Genomic DNA, 17,126 nt, shown 5'->3' on the forward strand with positions numbered 1-17,126 from the left:
TACCCTCAATCAAGAAGGCAGGCCAGTGGCGTTTTTTTCTCGTACCCTTCAAGGCTCTGAACTTCGGCACTCCACGGTGGAGAAAGAAGCCCAAGCCATAGTGGAAGCTATTCGGCACTGGAGGCACTATCTCGCCGGCAGAAGGTTCACCTTGCTGACCGACCAGCGCTCGGTTGCGTTCATGTTCAGCAGCCAACAGCGGGGCAAAATCAAAAATGATAAAATTTTGCGATGGAGAATAGAACTCTCCACCTATACTTACGATATCCTGTACCGGCCTGGCAGGCTCAATGAACCGTCTGATGCCCTATCCCGGGGACCGTGTGCTAGTGCCCAGCTCGACCAGCTGTATGCCCTTCATGCCCAACTTTGCCACCCGGGGGTCACCCGGTTTTATCACTTCATTAAAGCCCGGAACCTGCCGTACTCCCTGGAGGACATCAGGACGATGACCAGGGACTGCCAGATCTGCGCTGAGTGCAAACCGCACTTCTACCGTCCTGACACTGCGCAGCTTGTCAAGGCCACCCGCCCTTTTGAGCGACTGAGTATTGACTTTAAGGGCCCCCTTCCCTCCACCGACCGCAATGTCTACTTTCTCAGTATTATTGACGAGTACTCGCGATTCCCCTTTGCCGTTCCCTGCCCCGACACTGCTACCACGTCGGTCATAAAAGTCCTGCGCCAGCTCTTCACCCTGTTCGGATATCCCTGCTATGTCCACAGTGATAGAGGGTCCTCCTTTATGAGTGACGAGTTGCGCCGGTTCCTGCTTGCTAGGGGCATAGCTACTAGTCGCACCACGAGTTATAATCCCCGGGGGAATGGCCAGGTGGAGAGGGAGAATGCCACGGTGTGGAAGGCCATACTTTTAGCCCTTAAGTCACAAGGGTTGCCGGTCTCCCGATGGCAGGAGGTCCTCCCTGAGGCACTCCACTCTATCCGCTCCCTGTTATGTACGTCCACCAATGCCACCCCTCACGAACGCTTATTCTCTTTTCCCAGGAAGTCTGTCACTGGGACCACCCTGCCAGTTTGGCTGACGTCCCCAGGGCCAGTGCTGCTGCGTAAACATGCGAGGAGTAATAAGTACTCACCACTGGTCGAGAGGGTTCACCTCCTGCATGCTAATCCCCAGTATGCCTACGTGGTCTTGCCTGATGGGCGGGAGGACACGGTCTCTGTCCGCGACCTGGCGCCCGCCGGAGCAGCAGACCACTACCCCGAGCACTCCACGGTAACTTTGCACCTTGTACCCGGAGTGACTCCGCGCGCACCGTGCCCCACACAGACTCCGTATGCGTCTGTTCCAGGGCCCTCGCTCACACGCGAGGGATCCCTGACACCTCCTGTTGGGACAGAATTAACCCACTCTCCGCCTTCGGAGCACACACCACCTCCGGCACCTGTGCCGTCATCACCTCCGGCTCCTGTGCAATTGCAGCCGGAGCTCCGTAGATCGCAGCGAACGATTCGACCACCTGATCGACTTAACCTGTAAATATACTTGGGAATTTTTTTTAAACAAAGGAGGGGTGAATGTGGTGAACTAGATATACCTGTCTGACTGCTCCTGTGGCTCCTCCCAAGACCCTGCTGACTACCCCTGTGGCTCCTCCCACAGACCCCTGTATAAAGGCGACTGTGGCCTGCTGCTCTCCCTCATTTCCCCAGGATGTAGTGTTGTTCTTCAGTCAATAAAAGCCGATATCTCACTTCCTAAGTCTCGGCGTGAGTTATTGATGGTGCATCACTCCCCCACCTTTCTTTCTCCCTAGGCCTCCCGTCCCATGATCCTCTCCCTTCTCCAGCTCTGTATCCCTTTTGCCAATCACCTTTCCAGCTCTTAGCTCACCTCTCCCCCTCCTGTCTTTTCCTATCATTTCAGATCTCCCCTCCCCCTCCCACTTTCAAATCTCTTACTATCTCTTCTTTCAGTTAGTCCTGACGAAGGGTCTCGGACTGAAACGTCGACTGTACTTTTTCCTATAGATGCTACCTGGCCTGTTGCGCTCTACCAGCATTTTGTGTGTGTCACAAACTGGAAAATTTGGTTTCTGAACCTCCTGTTGTCTGATGTTGAAATTACACTTTAATGTGCTGCTGACTAAAATGCCCCATTGTACCAGTACTGTATAGCCTACAGTATAATAAGGGACTACTTTATGTTTTAGTAACACATTGTTGAATGCGCTATTAGGCGCATATTGATCTGTATGTGTGTGTTGAGTTCGGATTATGCCAGTAAAGAACCATGAAACTTAGCTCCCGTCTCCAGCGTTTTTATTAATAGCATTGTTGAGTAGCCAGGCCACGTTCACAACAAATTGGCGATGAGGTTAATGAACCTACATCCTATCGGAACGCTATGTTTTAGTTGATAACGACACTTGGAGGAAGAGCACAAGGAATGAGCCAAGTAGCGGGAGAAGGAGGCAGAGTGAGGCTGCGAGTCTGAAAGGAAGCGGGAGCACAGCCGGGGTCCAGAACATCGGGAGACCAAGAGACATAGTCGGAGCCGCAGCACGTCCAGCCGAGACCACAGCCGGTGCTGACCCCTAGAGGGTGAGGGTCTGCCTGCCCCAGAAGGGAGATAAAAAGGAGCAACACACACATCTAGACAGAGTGCGCTCGTTGTGCTAGCAAAAAGGACACGTGAGTCAAAAAGGAAACAAGGGGAAAACAGGGCTTAATTAACATAACAAGGATGGTTATGATTGGAACCATTACAGCATTTGATAGTGGCATTGAAGACTGGGCAACTTACATTGAAAGAGTGGAGTTATATTGTGAGGCTAACAGTGTTAATGATGAAAAGAAAGCCAGCATCTTACTCAGTCTACATCCACCCCAGACCGGATAATTTTGAAAACGCCGGTTTCGCGTAAAAACGATAGGGTTCCACACTATGCGTTTTTGAAAATCACATTGAAATGGAGATTTCGGTGAATCTCCTCCTACCGGGCATGTGCAGGACACATCTACCGAAAACGAGCAACATGTTTGGTGTTGAATCTCACCGTAAAAGTGCGCATTTGTGTAGTTACAGACTAGAAAAAATTAAACGATGGACAGCCATTGGCTCTTGCGCAGGAGGACTTAGAAGTAAAAAAAAATACTGGAGTGTACGACGGCAACCGACAGGGAGTTCACGGACAGATTGACCTGGCTGACAACGAACATTGAAAAACTGACTAGCTCTGTTGCATTAATAGATAGATAGATAGATAGATAGATACTTTATTCATCCCCATGGGGAAATTCAACTTTTTTTTTCCAATGTCCCATACACTTGTTAAATAACCTTGTTAAGTAACTAATAAAGCACCTTGTTGAATGTATAAAACATATCTGCATCAGTGTTATCTTGTATTTCCATACAATGTTACATTAAGCTGTTACACATCTATTGTCAGAGAAGTACTTGCATAAATAGGTAAACCACCTTCATACGAGCAAGGACAAAAAACAGAGCAAAGTGAGTATACTTATTTATTCAGTAAGTTATGGGTCAAAGTATTTGGTGAGTACATTTCTAACTCTTCTGGCTTCAGTCTCTTTGCCATCTGTTCTGAAATTGTTAGGTTGCGTTCAAGAAAACAATGAAATAGCGCACTGCCGTCTGATAGCATTTTCAGATTTCTCTGGTTACCCCGTCCACACTGATCTGCCCGAGCAGTGTTTCCAAAAATACCCAGCCTGGAAAGTGTTTCTGAAAAGCTCCGGTTTAGGGGGACGAAAATACTGTTTTAGTGTGGACGGAGGATAAAAACAAAGAAAAAAAGCTTCGGTTATGGATTTATCCGGTGTAGTGCGGACATAGCCTCAGTATTATGGGAGCAAAAACATACAGTCTGCTATGGAGCTTGTTAACCCCTGAAAAGCCAGTTGGCAAAACATTCAAGCAAATAGTAGACACTCTCCAACAGCATTTAAACCCCAAACCACAGGTCATTGCTGAAAGATTTAAATTTCACAAACGGAATCAGAGCAAAAATGAAAGCATTTCTGAGTATTGTGCTGAATTGCGCAAATTATCAGAACATTGTCAATTTGGAGCGGGTCTATCAGATGCATTGAGGGACAGGTTAGTGTGTAGCATGCACTCTGAAATCACACAGAAGAAGCTCCTGGGTGAAAAAGACCTTACATTAGAGAAGGTGCTGAACATTGCAATATCAATGGAAACAGCAGCACGGGGTGCTTCAGAGATACAACAAAAATCTCTGGAAAATGCTATGAATAAAGTGTCACTGAACAGAAATGAAGGAAAGAAATTTTACTGTTTTGGGAACATGTCACATGACCCTGATGACTGTTGGTTTAAAGACAAAGAATGCAGAAACTGTGGCAAACAGGGCCACACTGGCAGAGTATGCAAAGCTGGTAAACAGCAGAAAAGGGACAAACTACAGAGAAACAAGAAACTCCAGAAAGGAAAGCACAACAATGTACACAAAATGGAAGAAAGCAGTTCTGATGAAAACGCCTCCGTGAATTGTCTTGTCTACAACTTCACAGCATGAAAGAGACAGATGATCGAAGAGTAATAAGGATCATTCCACAAGTGGCAGGCATGAGACTGAAAATGGAGTTGGACACAGGCTGAGCTTTAACAGTGATCTCTGTACATGACTACAAATGACTGTTTTCTCATTTACCTCTGAAATGAACTAAACTTCTGCTAAAGACTTACACAGGACAGAAAGTGCGTCCCAAAGGTAAAATTAAAATGACAGTGACCTACAGAGACAAAACACAGCAGCTGAACTTCTATGTACTGAAAAATGGAGGACCACTGTTGCTGGGACAGGAATGATTCAGGAAAATCCAGTTGGATTGGCACACCATCAAGGCACTATATGTGTCAACAAAGGAGGGCAGCTCAGTGGAGAAGATGTCCGCAGCTCTCCTCTCACCCATTGTTGACTATTACAATGACGAGGAGGATGCAAGGGAGACAGATATTGCCAACAAGCAGAATGATGAAGAATACCTGGAAGTAAAAGAGCAGATGTACCAGCAGAAATTGACATCTCTCAGAAGACAGCTACAGCAGTTACAGAAAGGCACTTTGCAGGAGTATCAGAAAAGGATGAAGAAACTAGATCAACAATACAAGGGAAGAATACAAAATGCAGAGCTTTTTCTGCAACTGGAAACAGAACATGTGGAAATGAATTATATTAAAGAGAAGAAAGCATCAGTGAAGGAATTTGAAGATAAAAGGATTTGAGTTAGAAGAAAGAAAAAGATGATTGAGAATGAGAGGCTAACCATGGAACTCACAGGAGATTCTATGGAGGTAAAATATTCTATGGAACTAAGGAGGAGACCTAATGACCCTGTTCCAATTACAGACAAAACACGAAAACCTGCACCTGCGCAGTTCAATTACTTGTTAACAGATGAACAGATAATGATAGATTCACAAACTCTCAGTAAGCTTAAATATCTGAAAAGACCAGCAGCTCAGTCTTCTCCTGAGCATCTTCCCAGCACTGCTGCTGAATCACTAGCACAAAGATATGAAGCACGAATAGAAGATAGAAAGTTATATTACAAAAAGAGATGGTATCATAAAGGTCAGGCTATCTATTTGGAATCTAAGGAGAATACGAAGATTGGCTGTGTAATTAGCTCAGTTGGAACATAAGATATGGGTAAGTAAGACAAGTGATAGCACAAAGATGCGTATGTATCCAGGACAGCTGCACAGAGGAGTCTTCATTATACGGAGATGATCTGCTGCCTAGAACTCTTAGCAAATTGGAGGCGCACATCTTCTTAACTCCCTATGCTCAGAGGTCAACTTTTCATGACTTTTACTTGGAAATGTGTATTAAAACAAACAAGGTTATTGACAGACATTACCCGGAGAGGTAGAGACAACCACCGCCCCCCCCCCCCCCCCCTGCAAGAGACTTGAGTTATAAATAGGGCTTAGATCAAAAGTAAAAGAAAAGGCCTGTTATAATTTGATATTATTATATTACTTTGTTATAATTTGATATTATTAAGTTACTAAGTAAACAAATGGTAGGCATTTGTATGTTAAGGGTAAACATTTGTTTAGCATAACAGTAAAAAAAAAGTTAATACACTTTTAAAATAAAATGGGAGGAGTGTACCTTATAGCCTACAGTATAATAAGGGGCTACTTAATGTTTTAGTAACACATTGTTGAATGCGCTATTAGGCACGTATTGATCTGTATGTGTGTGCTGTATGCCAGTAAAGAGTCATGAAACTTAGCTCCAATCTCCAGTGTTTTTATTAAGAACATTGTTGTGTAACCAGGCCACATACACAACAGTACCACAGCGTTTCAGACAAGGCAAAGTTCTGCTCATCTAGTAGTTCAGAACACAAGCAAGTTCTTAAGATGGAAAGAAAATTGTGTTCTCGGAAAACTGTGCTTCTAGGAATTCTCTAGCATGCCGCATGTTTGCTTGTGCCATGACTTCCACCGATGCCCGATCGAATTTGTGCCCCTCGTGATCTTCACAGGTAGAGACTAGGGAGAGGCAGTCATGCTACTTTACAGCCAGTTGATGTTCATGGATCCTTGTGGATAGTTTTCTCACAGTTTAGCTGATGTAATATTTGCTGCAGTCTCCACATTGGGTTTTGTAAACCATTTTGCTCTTATTTTAGTTTACAATCTTGCGTGTTCAACAAACTGCACAAATACAAAAAGCAAGAAATAATAATAATAAATAAGCAATAAATATTGATAATTTAAGATGAAGAAGTCTTGAAAGTTAGTCCATAGGTTGCAGGAACATTTTGAATGACAGGGCAAGTGAAGTTGAGTGAACACAAAATACTCTGCAGAGGCTGGGGTCAGAGCAACACGCACAACAAGCTAGACGAACTCAGCAGGTCGGGCAGCATCCGTGGAAACAAACAGTCAATGTTTCGGGCCAAGACCCTTTGTCAGGACTGAAGAAGGAGGGGGCGGGGGTCCTATAAAGAAGGTGGGGGGAGGGGAGGATTCTGCCTGACCTGCTGAGTTCCTCCAGCTTGTTGTACGTGTTGAAGTTGAGTGAAGTTATCCCATTTGGTTCAAGAGCCCGATGTGTGATGGGTAGTAACTGTTCCTGAACCTGATGGTGTGAGTCCTGTACCTTCTTCCTGATGGCACCAGCAGGAAGAGAGCATGACCTGGGTGGTGAGGGTCTCTGACGATGGATGCTCTGTGTAGATGGTGGGGAAGGCTTTACCTGAAATGGGCTGGGCCAGATCCACAATTTTTTTTCGGATTTTTGCAGATGAGGGAAGCTGAATAATTGCTGTGAGCATTGGTAGTGTGGTAGTTACTGTGACGCTATTACAGCTCAGGGCATTGGAGTTAGCAGTTCAATTCCAGCATCGCCTATAAAGAATCTTAGTATGTTATCCCCATGGAATGCATTGCGTTTACTCTGATGCTCCGGTTTCCTCCCACAGTCCCGTGATTCGGTTAGGGTTAAATTGGGGTTGTTGGGGCTGTGGGGGAAGTGCTGCTCAAAGGCTGGAATGGCCTACCTTGTGCTGTATCTTTAAAATAAAGAAACAATTTTAAAAATCGTTCCAAATCTTACTTACACAATATGAACTCTTGTCTTTTCCCACAGGAGGAAGAACAATGAATCCACAAGTGTGCAAACAATGTGTCACTATCCACACTTACCAGTGGAGGACATAATAATCACAACTTACAATACAACAGTTTGCATCATGACCGAGCAGCCTGTTGGGAAAGGGATAGTGTATGTGTGTGGTTGTACCAATGAACAGGAGTGTAATGATAAACTCATTTTTGAAGCTGAACTAAATGGTGAGTTTTCTTTCCTCAAAAGAATCTTTTCTGATTATTCCGTTTTGTGGAATGCATTCAGCTTTCTCTTCTCCTACGCCAACTTTTGCAAATTGCACATTAACAAATGTATCCAAGATTGAGTGGGTGTGGAGAGGATGTTTGCTATGGTGGGGAAGTCTAGGACCAGAGGACACAGCCTCAGACTAGAGGGACATCCATTTAGAACGGAGATGAGGAGGAATTTCTTTAGCCAGAGAGTGGTGAATCTGTGGAGGCCAAGTCATTGGGTATATTTAAGGCAGAGGTTGATAGATTGTCAGGGCATGAAGGGATATGGGGAGAAGGCAGGAGATGAGGGCTGAGAGGGAAATGGATCAGTCATGGTGAAATGGTGGAGCAGATGATGGGCCAAATGGCCTCATTCTGCTCTTTTTTCTTCTGGTAGTAAGGTCTTATTTTAAAAAATAAGTGACTGTTTAACCAGGAGCCAGCAAAGATTTGTCTGTACAGGACTGTTGACTGAATGGAAGAAAGCAAGACAGAATATTAATAACAGTATTTCCTAAAGTCTGCTCAAGGCCAAAAGTTTATTGTTAAAGACAAATTCAGGAGTTTTACTGTAAGTTGACATTTTCTTCCTCTCAGGCTGTTGCCCTAAACTTGCATATGAAAATATTGATACACCAAATAAGGAAATCCTTTGTATGAGTTTAGAATTCACAAAGGAAAGAGGACAAAGACTTCTCTCATTTCATTCCCCTGCTCTAGCTGCATGCCATTAATGTCAAATTTTGTCCATACACAATATATTTCATTCATCGTACAGCTTTGTGTAAGCTATTTTTCTAAACTTGTATCCTGCGATATTGTTTATGTATTCTCTGGCATTTGTTGAAACAGTTGGCATGGTTAATGAATCATTTTCTTGCTATAAGTGGATGCAGAAATTGCTCTTGATTGTTTAAGAGCAGTAGATACAGTTGTGTTTTAAGTCGGCATGGACTCTTGCAGAACTTTACGTTCTAAAGTTTCTGTATCCTTGAAGTACCCGGTAAATGTCTTCAAGCAATTTAAATATAATTGAATTTTTTCTAAGAAACAATGGCTTCATAATTCACTCTTAATTGGAGAGTCCATTCCAAAACTTCATCTGAGAGATGAAACAAGATAGAACAAAATCTTAAAGGATAATTAATGGAATGACGGGGTGACGGGGTGTAGACATGTCCCTACCAAAGGAGGTGTAAGGCACTCCTCCCCTCTGCTAGCCGCAGGTCACCCTTGGTAAGGTGTAGCACCAGCTTAGCCTCCCGATCAGGATTACATGAAGCCATGTGGGCAGGTGGTGGATGGTTGTATGAGCAGCTGGTGCTAATCACAAGTCTTTGTTATGCACCGTTGACACCAGGCTGACAATCTCTGAAGAGTATTGATAATGGCTGAGGATACCCATCTTGTAAAGGCACTGCCCAGAAGAAGGTAATGGCAAACCACTTCTGTAGAAAAAATTTGCCAAGAACAATCATGGGCATGGATAGACCATGATCGCCCACATTATATGACATGGTGCACAACGAATGAATGGAATGACAAGCTGGCGCACCAATGTAAGGTGACATGGAGTGTTGTGCGATATATATAATTAGTTATCATCTCTCATCTCTTTATCATTTTTAAACACCCCAGAGTTTAAAAAATATCATTCTTCTTTGGCTATTCCAATGAAGTAAAACAAATCAGACTTCTGCAAATGAAAATCAAGAATTTCAGATGAAGGAAGTAAAAACCAGAAAATCTTGGAAAATTTTCAGAATGTTAGGCAGCATCTGTGGAAAATGTCACAATTGTAATGGGGGACTTCAATATGCAGGGGGATTGGGAAAATCAGGTTGGTGTCAGATCGCAAGAGAGGGAATTTGTTGAACGCTTACAAGATGGCTTTTTAATTGAAAAAAGTATAGTCTGCACATTTATTTCTGCTACCAAAGTGCATGACCATGCATTTTCCAAAATTGTATTTCATTTGCCACCTTCTTGCCCATTCTCCTAATCTGTTTTAAGTCCTTCCTAATCCTACCTGTTTCCTCAACACTATCTGCCCCTCCACCAATCTTCATATCAACTGCAAACTTGGCAACAAAGCCATCTATTCCATCATCTAAATCATTGATATACAGCATAAAAAGAAGTGGTCCCAACACCGACCCCCTATGGAACACCACTAGTCACTGGCAGCCAACCAGAAAAGAATCCTTTTATTTCTACTCGTTGCCTTGTTCCAATCAGCAATTCTCTAAACATCTTAGTAACTTTACAGTAAGAGAACGGGCTCTTAACTTGGTAAGCAGCCTCGTGTATGGCACCTTGTCAAAGGCTTTCTGGAAGTCCTAATATACAACATCCACTGTATCCCCTTTATCAATCCAACGTGTAATCTCCTCAAAGAATTCCAACTGGTTCGTCAAGCAGGATTATCCCTGAAGGAAACCATGCTGATTTTGTACTCTCTTGTCCTGTGTCACCAAGTACTCCATCACCTCATCCTTAACAATTGACTCTAACATCTTCCCAACCACTGAGGTCAGGCTGACTCATCTATAAATTCCTCTCTGCTGCCTTCCTCCTTTCTTAAAGGGTGGAGTGACATTTCCAAGTCTCCAGTCCTCTGGCACCATGCCAGAGTCCAACGATTTTTGAAAGATCATTTCTAATATCACCAAAATCTCTAACACTACCTCTTTAAGAACCCTAGGGTGCAGTTCATCTGGTCCGGGTGACTTATGTACCTTGAGGTCTTTCAGCTTTTTGAGCACCTTCTCTCTTATAATAGTAACTGCACTCACTTCTCTTCCTTCACACACTACAACATCAGGCTTACTGCTAGTGCCTTCCACAGTGAAGACTGATGCAAAATACTAATTTAATCGAGCAGCCATCTCCTTGTCCCCTGGCGATCTGATAAAGGTGTATAAGATGATTAGGGGCATTGATCATGTGGATAGCCAGAGGCTTTTTCCCAGGGCTGAAATGGCTAACACGGGGGGCAGGGAGGGGCACAGTTTTAAGGTGCTTGGAAATAGGTACCTAGGGAATGTCACGGTAAGATTTTCATACAGAGAGTGGTAAGTGCACGGAATGCAATGCCAGCGGTGGTGGTCGAAGTGGATACAATAGGGTCTTTTAAGAGCCTCTTACAAAGGTACATGGAGCTTAGACAAGGAGGGTTATGCGCTGGGGAAATTCTAGGCAGTCTCTAGAGTAGGTTACATGGTCAGTACAACATTGTGGGCTGAAGGGCCTGTAATGTGCTGTGAATTTCTAAATTCTATGTTAAGGACTGCATAAAAGCCAAGGAAAGGGAATATAAGGTAGGAACAGTGAGCAGGAAGTTGGATAATTGGGAAGCTTTTAAAATCCAACAAAAGGCAACTAAAAAAGCTATAAGAAGGGGAAAGAGGAATTATGAGGGCAAACTAGCCGATAATATAAAGTGGGATGCTAAAAGTTTTTTCAGTTATTTAAAGAGTAAAAGGGAGATGAGAGTTGATTTTGGACCACCGAAAAATGATGCTAGTGAGGTAGTAATCGGGGACAAAGAAATGGTAGATGAACTTTGCTTCAGTCTTTACTGTGGAAGACACTAGCTGTCTGCCAGAGGTCCGTGAATGTCAGGGATCAGTGTCATTGCTATTACAAAGGAAGAAGTGCTAGGCCAACTCAAAATTCAAGGTGGATAAGTCATCACATTCTATCTTGGGCCAAAATGGTCTCTGTTCAAAAAAAAAGGAAAATGATAATCTTACCTTGTGGTAAGATTGCTTTAAACTGGTAACATACTAAGATGACGGAAGGAAGGCAAAAACTATCAGTCAACAAGGTAACAATATGAATTCTGTAACCAGCCCAACTCAAATATTACAAGGGTTACATGATGTTGAGACAAACAGAGATTAACCTAAAAGTATACTGTATGTATTACTTTTGACCTTTTTGAAAAGTAATAAAGTGATGGTGCTCCACTGAACCAGAGGCAAAATTTAATTCCAACTGTAGGAACCATGTACCTATTTCTGTCAGTGTTGTATTTTGTGCATTTATTATTGGCAATTGGTCATGTGGGTTGGGATTGGTAGAAGTAAAGAGTATCGTTACATATTCACACTTCATCTTTGGTTCAGCTTTAGTCTGGTTGGAGCAAGGGGTGGGTTGGGGGAATTATTTTTTGTTGTTGACAGTGAACATCAAAGAACATTAATTTCTCTATGCTAATACTTAGTTACGTTTAAATACACTTAATACTAACAGGTACATTTGAATTCACTTAGACTGCTTATCTTGTTATAGCGCTGGTTTTAGTTTCATTTGTTTTATTATTACAAGATTGTTCATCTTTGTAGGTTTCTTACTAAAGGATTGAACATACTTCCTTCAACTTAGAAATGTATTATTCATTAAGTGTGTCATACAGTATCAACCCCCTCCCACCCCACCTCGTGAATAGCCTCTGAGTGATTGTGGTTTGTTCTAAAGTAACTACTACACCAACCATTTAAGTCCTAGAGATCACCTGGGATGAATTATGCTCAAAATAACTCTTAATCATTCATTGGTATATTGTGTCCAATGCTCCCGATGCAGCCTCCTCTACATTGGTGAAAGCCATCGTAAGTTGGGGGACTGCTTTGTCGAGCACCTCTACTACATCTGTCACAAGTGGAGCTTCCCAGTATCCCAACATTTTAATTCCAATTCCCATTCCTGTTTCAGCTTGTCAGTGCATTACCTTCTCTTGTGCCAAGATGAGGCCACCCTCAGGGTGGAGGAGCAACACCTTATATTCCGTCTGCGTAGCTTCCAACCTGATAGCATGTATATTGATTTCTTCTTCTGACAAACAAATCCCAGCCCCCCCCCCCCACTTCCTTTATTCCCTACTCTATCCTTGCAATTCTTCTCACCTGCCTGTTACTTCCCTTGGGACCCTTCCTCCTTCCTTTTCTCCTGTGATCCACTCTCTTCTCCAATCAGATTCCTTCCTCTCCAGCCCTTGACTTTCGCACCCACCTATCACCCTCCAGTTATCCTCCTTCCCTTCCCCCCACCTTTTTATTCTGGTATCTTCCCCTCCCTTTTCAATCCTGAAGAAGGGTCTCAGCCTGAAACGTCAACTGTCATTTCCATAGATGCTGCCTGACCTGTTGAGTTCCTCCAGTATTTTGTGTGTGTTGCTTTGGATTTCCAGCATTTGTAAACTTCGTCACATTTATAATCTTAATCATCATTTGTACATCTAAATAGGAGATTCCAATTTCTAGGTTATTGTTCTTCATTTTCATAACTACCTATTTTTCTTCCAGACTATCCCATACCACAAAACAATGAAGTCATTCCTGTCGCCATATTGAGCCTTCTTCCACCCATCCTTATTGCCTTCATGATAACAATGGCATTCTACCTGTTTCGTACTCGACAACAAAGAAAAGTGACCAAAGAGTGGCCAGAGGTAGAACACCGAAACCGAACTAGGATTGTCGACGGAAAATCAGGCGAGTATGAGGGAAAATGCTCCGTGGAGACTGATGACGGTCATTCTGACATCAGTGCGACGTGTGCCAACAATATCAACCATAATACTGAACTGTTGCCTATTGAACTGGATAGCATGGTTGGGAAAGGAAGATTTGCAGAAGTGTGGAGAGCAAAGCTCAAACATAGCACTTCAGGACAATATGAGACTGTGGCGGTGAAAATCTTCCCCTGTGAAGAATACACATCATGGAGGACTGAGAAAAAGATTTTTTCAGATGTTGACCTCAAACATGAGAGTGTGTTGCAGTTTCTTACAGCTGAAGAGAGGGGAAGAGGAATTGAAAAGCAATACTGGCTAATTACAGCCTATCACAGCATGGGAAACTTGCAAGACTTCCTGACCAATCACATTCTGACTTGGCCAGAGATGTATGTGATGACAGGATCCCTGGTGAATGGTGTTGCTCATCTCCATAGCGATTATACTGCCTGTGGAACCCCGAAGATACCCATTTCTCACAGAGACATAAAGAGCACGAACGTACTAGTTAGCAACAAGAAGGAATGCATACTGTGTGACTTCGGGCTGGCGCTGAGGCTTGACCCATCTCTAACTGCTGATGACTTTGCTAATAGTGGCCAGGTGAGTCTCTTCTGACATAAGAAAGCACTGTAAAGGTGAACTGGTAATAGTGTATCATGTCACAAGAGAGACCAAAGATGCTGAAAGTATGGATCAACACACACACACACCATTGGAGGGATTCAGTGGGTCAGGCAGCGTCAGGGGAATTCATGCCTGTTTATTTTCCTCCATAGATGCTCCCTGACTCACTGAGTTCCTTCAACATTCTCTGTGGGTTAAGAGTATACAATGTCTTTGATGCACCGTCAATAACTCTCGGAGACGTGAGGCGAGATAGGCTTTTATTATCTGGAAGAAAGCACTGTCAGCAGCAAGAGACCATCACACAACATCCTGGAGACTGAGGGAGGAGCAGTGCCTCCAATCACCTTTATACAGGGGTCTGTGGGAGGAGCCACAGGAGCAGTCAGCAGGGGGGGGCGTGTCCAGACAGGTATATGTAGTTCACCACAGTCTTATCTTGTTTGTCAGATCGCAGAACAGAGGGATGTCCCTTTAGAATAGAGGTGAGGAGGAATTTCTTTAGCTGGAGAGGTGAATCTGTGGAATTTGTTGTCACAGGCAGCCATGGAGGCCAGGTCAGTGGGTATGTTTAAGGCAGAGGTTAATAGGTTCTTGTTTCGTTGGGGCATGAAAGGTTATGGGGAGAAGGCAGGAGTTTGAGGCTGAGAGGGAAATGGATCAGCCGTGATGAAATGGTGGAGTAGACTCCATGGGCCTGATGGCCTAATTCTGCTCCTATATCAAAGGTCCAAAAGTTCAAAGCTTCATTTATAATTGAAGTTTGTATGCAGTATACAACTCTGAGATTTGCCTCATGGACATAGATTATGAAATATATCTTAGGGGCTTATGAACAAGATGACGGATTAAAATGAAACAGCAAAAAGGAGATTTTGAAAATAAATACTGCTATGTATTCATTTCCAAAGGCTGTTTCTGCACAATACATTAAATACACAAAATCAAGCAGAAATCTGAACTTGTTCCCACTTTTGTTGACATTTTTACATTATGGGCCCTTTGAAGTTTGCACCTGAATGTAATAATAGGGCAGTATGTAATCTCTGGAAAATTGGGTATAGTGGAATTATCTGGAATGTACATTCCCAGGTTAAGCTGTATACCCAAAGTCTGAAAGCAATAAACAGCTCCTGTGTTTCAGTGAATGAGTTACTCTTTGATCCCATTATTGTGTCGCAGTCATGATCCTTATTGAAGATTACTCCTTCTCTCCCCAAGGTAATTATTATTGCTTGCCTACCATTTTACATTAATCAGGAGGCCATTTTGTGCATAAGCCGAGAAAAGAAGTGATGATATATTATTACATTATCGAAGTGCTGTGGAACAGAGAGATCTAGGACTACAGGTCCATAATTCATTGAAAATGGCATCATAGGTAGATAGGGTCATAAAGGGAGCTCTTGGCACATTGCCCTTCATAAATCAAAGTATTGAGTACAGGAGATGGGACGTTACATTGAAGTTGCTATAAGACAATGGTGAGGCCTAATTTGGAGTATTGTGTGCAGTTTTGGTCAACTACCTCCAGGAAATATGTAATTAAGTTTGAAAGAGTACAGAGAAAATTTACAAGTATGTTGCCGGCTCTGGAGGATCTGAGCTATAAGGGAAGATTGAATAGGTTATGACTTTATTCCTTGGAACATAGAAGATTTGGGGGAGATTTGATAAAGGTGTACAAAATTACGAGGGGTATAGATAGGGTAAATGCAAACAGGCTTTTACCACTGAGGTTGGGTGGGACTACAACTGGAGGACGTGGGTTAAGGATGAAAGGTGAAAAGTTTGAGGGGAATATGAGGGGTCTTCTTCTCTCAGAGGGTGTGAGAGTGTGGGATGAGCTGCCAGGGCAAGGGGTGCATGCAAGCTAGATTTCAAAGTTTAAGTGAAGTTTGGATAGGTACGTGGATGGAAGGGGTACGGAGGGCTGTGGTCTGGGTGCAGGTCAATGGGAGTAGGCAGTTTGAATAGCTCAACATGGACTAGATGGGCCAAAGGGCCTGTTTGTGTGCTGTACTTCTCTATGACTCTATATATCTTAATTCTATCTTAATGTATTTTTCTCATACATATCCTCTTCAGGAATCAATACCAGAAATGAGGACTTTGAGTTTGGCCCACTGTTAGAAGGTTGACATTGGCTTCCTTTCTGTTTCCTTCAATGTTTTGATTCCATTTATTTATTTGTTTGTTTATTTAACTATACAGTGTGGAATATGCCCTTCTGGCCCTTCAAGACCCGATAACCCCCAATTTAATCTGAATTGTCACAGGGCAATTTACAAAAAACAATTAACTTAACTATATGTCTTTGGACTTTGGGAGGAAGTCAGAGCACCTGGAGGAAACCCACACATTCCACGGGGAGAGCGTAAAATTCCCCTGCACAAGATGCCAGGATTGAATGCCGAATTCTGATGCCCCGAACTGTAATTGCATTGCGCAAACTGCTATGCTACCATGGCACCCGCTCTAGTTCACTCACAAGTTATTAAACTTGACTTACACTTGTAGGAAATAATTAAGTAATGCATGTGCTGAGATACCAGGATGAGAATTTGTTTTCCACACCCTCTAGACCCGGACCAATAGACAATAGACATTAGGTGCAGGAGTGGGCCATTCGGCCCTTCGAGCCAGCACCACCATTCACTGTGATCATGGCTGATCATCCACAATCAGTACCCCATTCCTGCCTTCTCCCCATATCCCTTGACTCCGCTATCTTTAAGAGCTCTATCTAACTCTTTCTTGAAAGCATCCAGAGAATTGGCCTCCACTGCCTTCTGAGGCAGAGCATTCCACAGATCCACAACTCTCTGGGTGAAAAAGTTTTTCCTCAACTCCGTTCTAAATGGCCTACCCCTTATTCTTAAACTGTGGCCTCTGGTTCTGGACTCCCCCAACATCAGGAACATGTTTCCTACCTCTAGCGTGTCCAATCCCTTAATAATCTTATGTTTCAATCAGATCCCCTCTCATCCTTCTAAATTCCAGTGTATACAAGCCCAGTCGCTCCAATCTTTCAACATATGACAGTCCCGCCATCCTGGGAATTAACCTCGTGAACCTACGCTGCACTCACTCAATAGCAAGAATGTCCTTACTCAAATTTGGAGA

At 43.3% G+C, this 17,126-nt stretch overlaps 1 protein-coding gene and 1 long non-coding RNA gene across 3 annotated transcripts in view; one reads left to right on the forward strand and one right to left on the reverse strand.

Annotated features, from left to right (window-relative positions):
• Positions 1 to 17,126, forward strand: part of tgfbr2l (transforming growth factor beta receptor-like) — a 107,994-nt gene that overhangs the window by 53,678 nt on the left and 37,190 nt on the right. For both annotated transcript variants that reach the window (XM_073047543.1, XM_073047542.1), the window contains exons 3-4: positions 7,620 to 7,822; positions 13,162 to 13,976. In XM_073047543.1, coding sequence (XP_072903644.1) covers positions 7,620 to 7,822; positions 13,162 to 13,976 — 1,018 coding nt within the window. The remainder of the gene's footprint in view (positions 1 to 7,619; positions 7,823 to 13,161; positions 13,977 to 17,126) is intronic.
• Positions 6,257 to 17,126, reverse strand: part of LOC140728583 (uncharacterized) — a 43,819-nt gene continuing 32,949 nt past the window's right edge. The window contains exon 3 of the long non-coding RNA XR_012099112.1: positions 6,257 to 6,682. This is a non-coding gene — a long non-coding RNA (uncharacterized lncRNA). The remainder of the gene's footprint in view (positions 6,683 to 17,126) is intronic.

This window comes from Hemitrygon akajei, chromosome 5, assembly GCF_048418815.1.
Source record: "Hemitrygon akajei chromosome 5, sHemAka1.3, whole genome shotgun sequence".
Lineage (NCBI taxonomy): Eukaryota > Metazoa > Chordata > Chondrichthyes > Myliobatiformes > Dasyatidae > Hemitrygon > Hemitrygon akajei.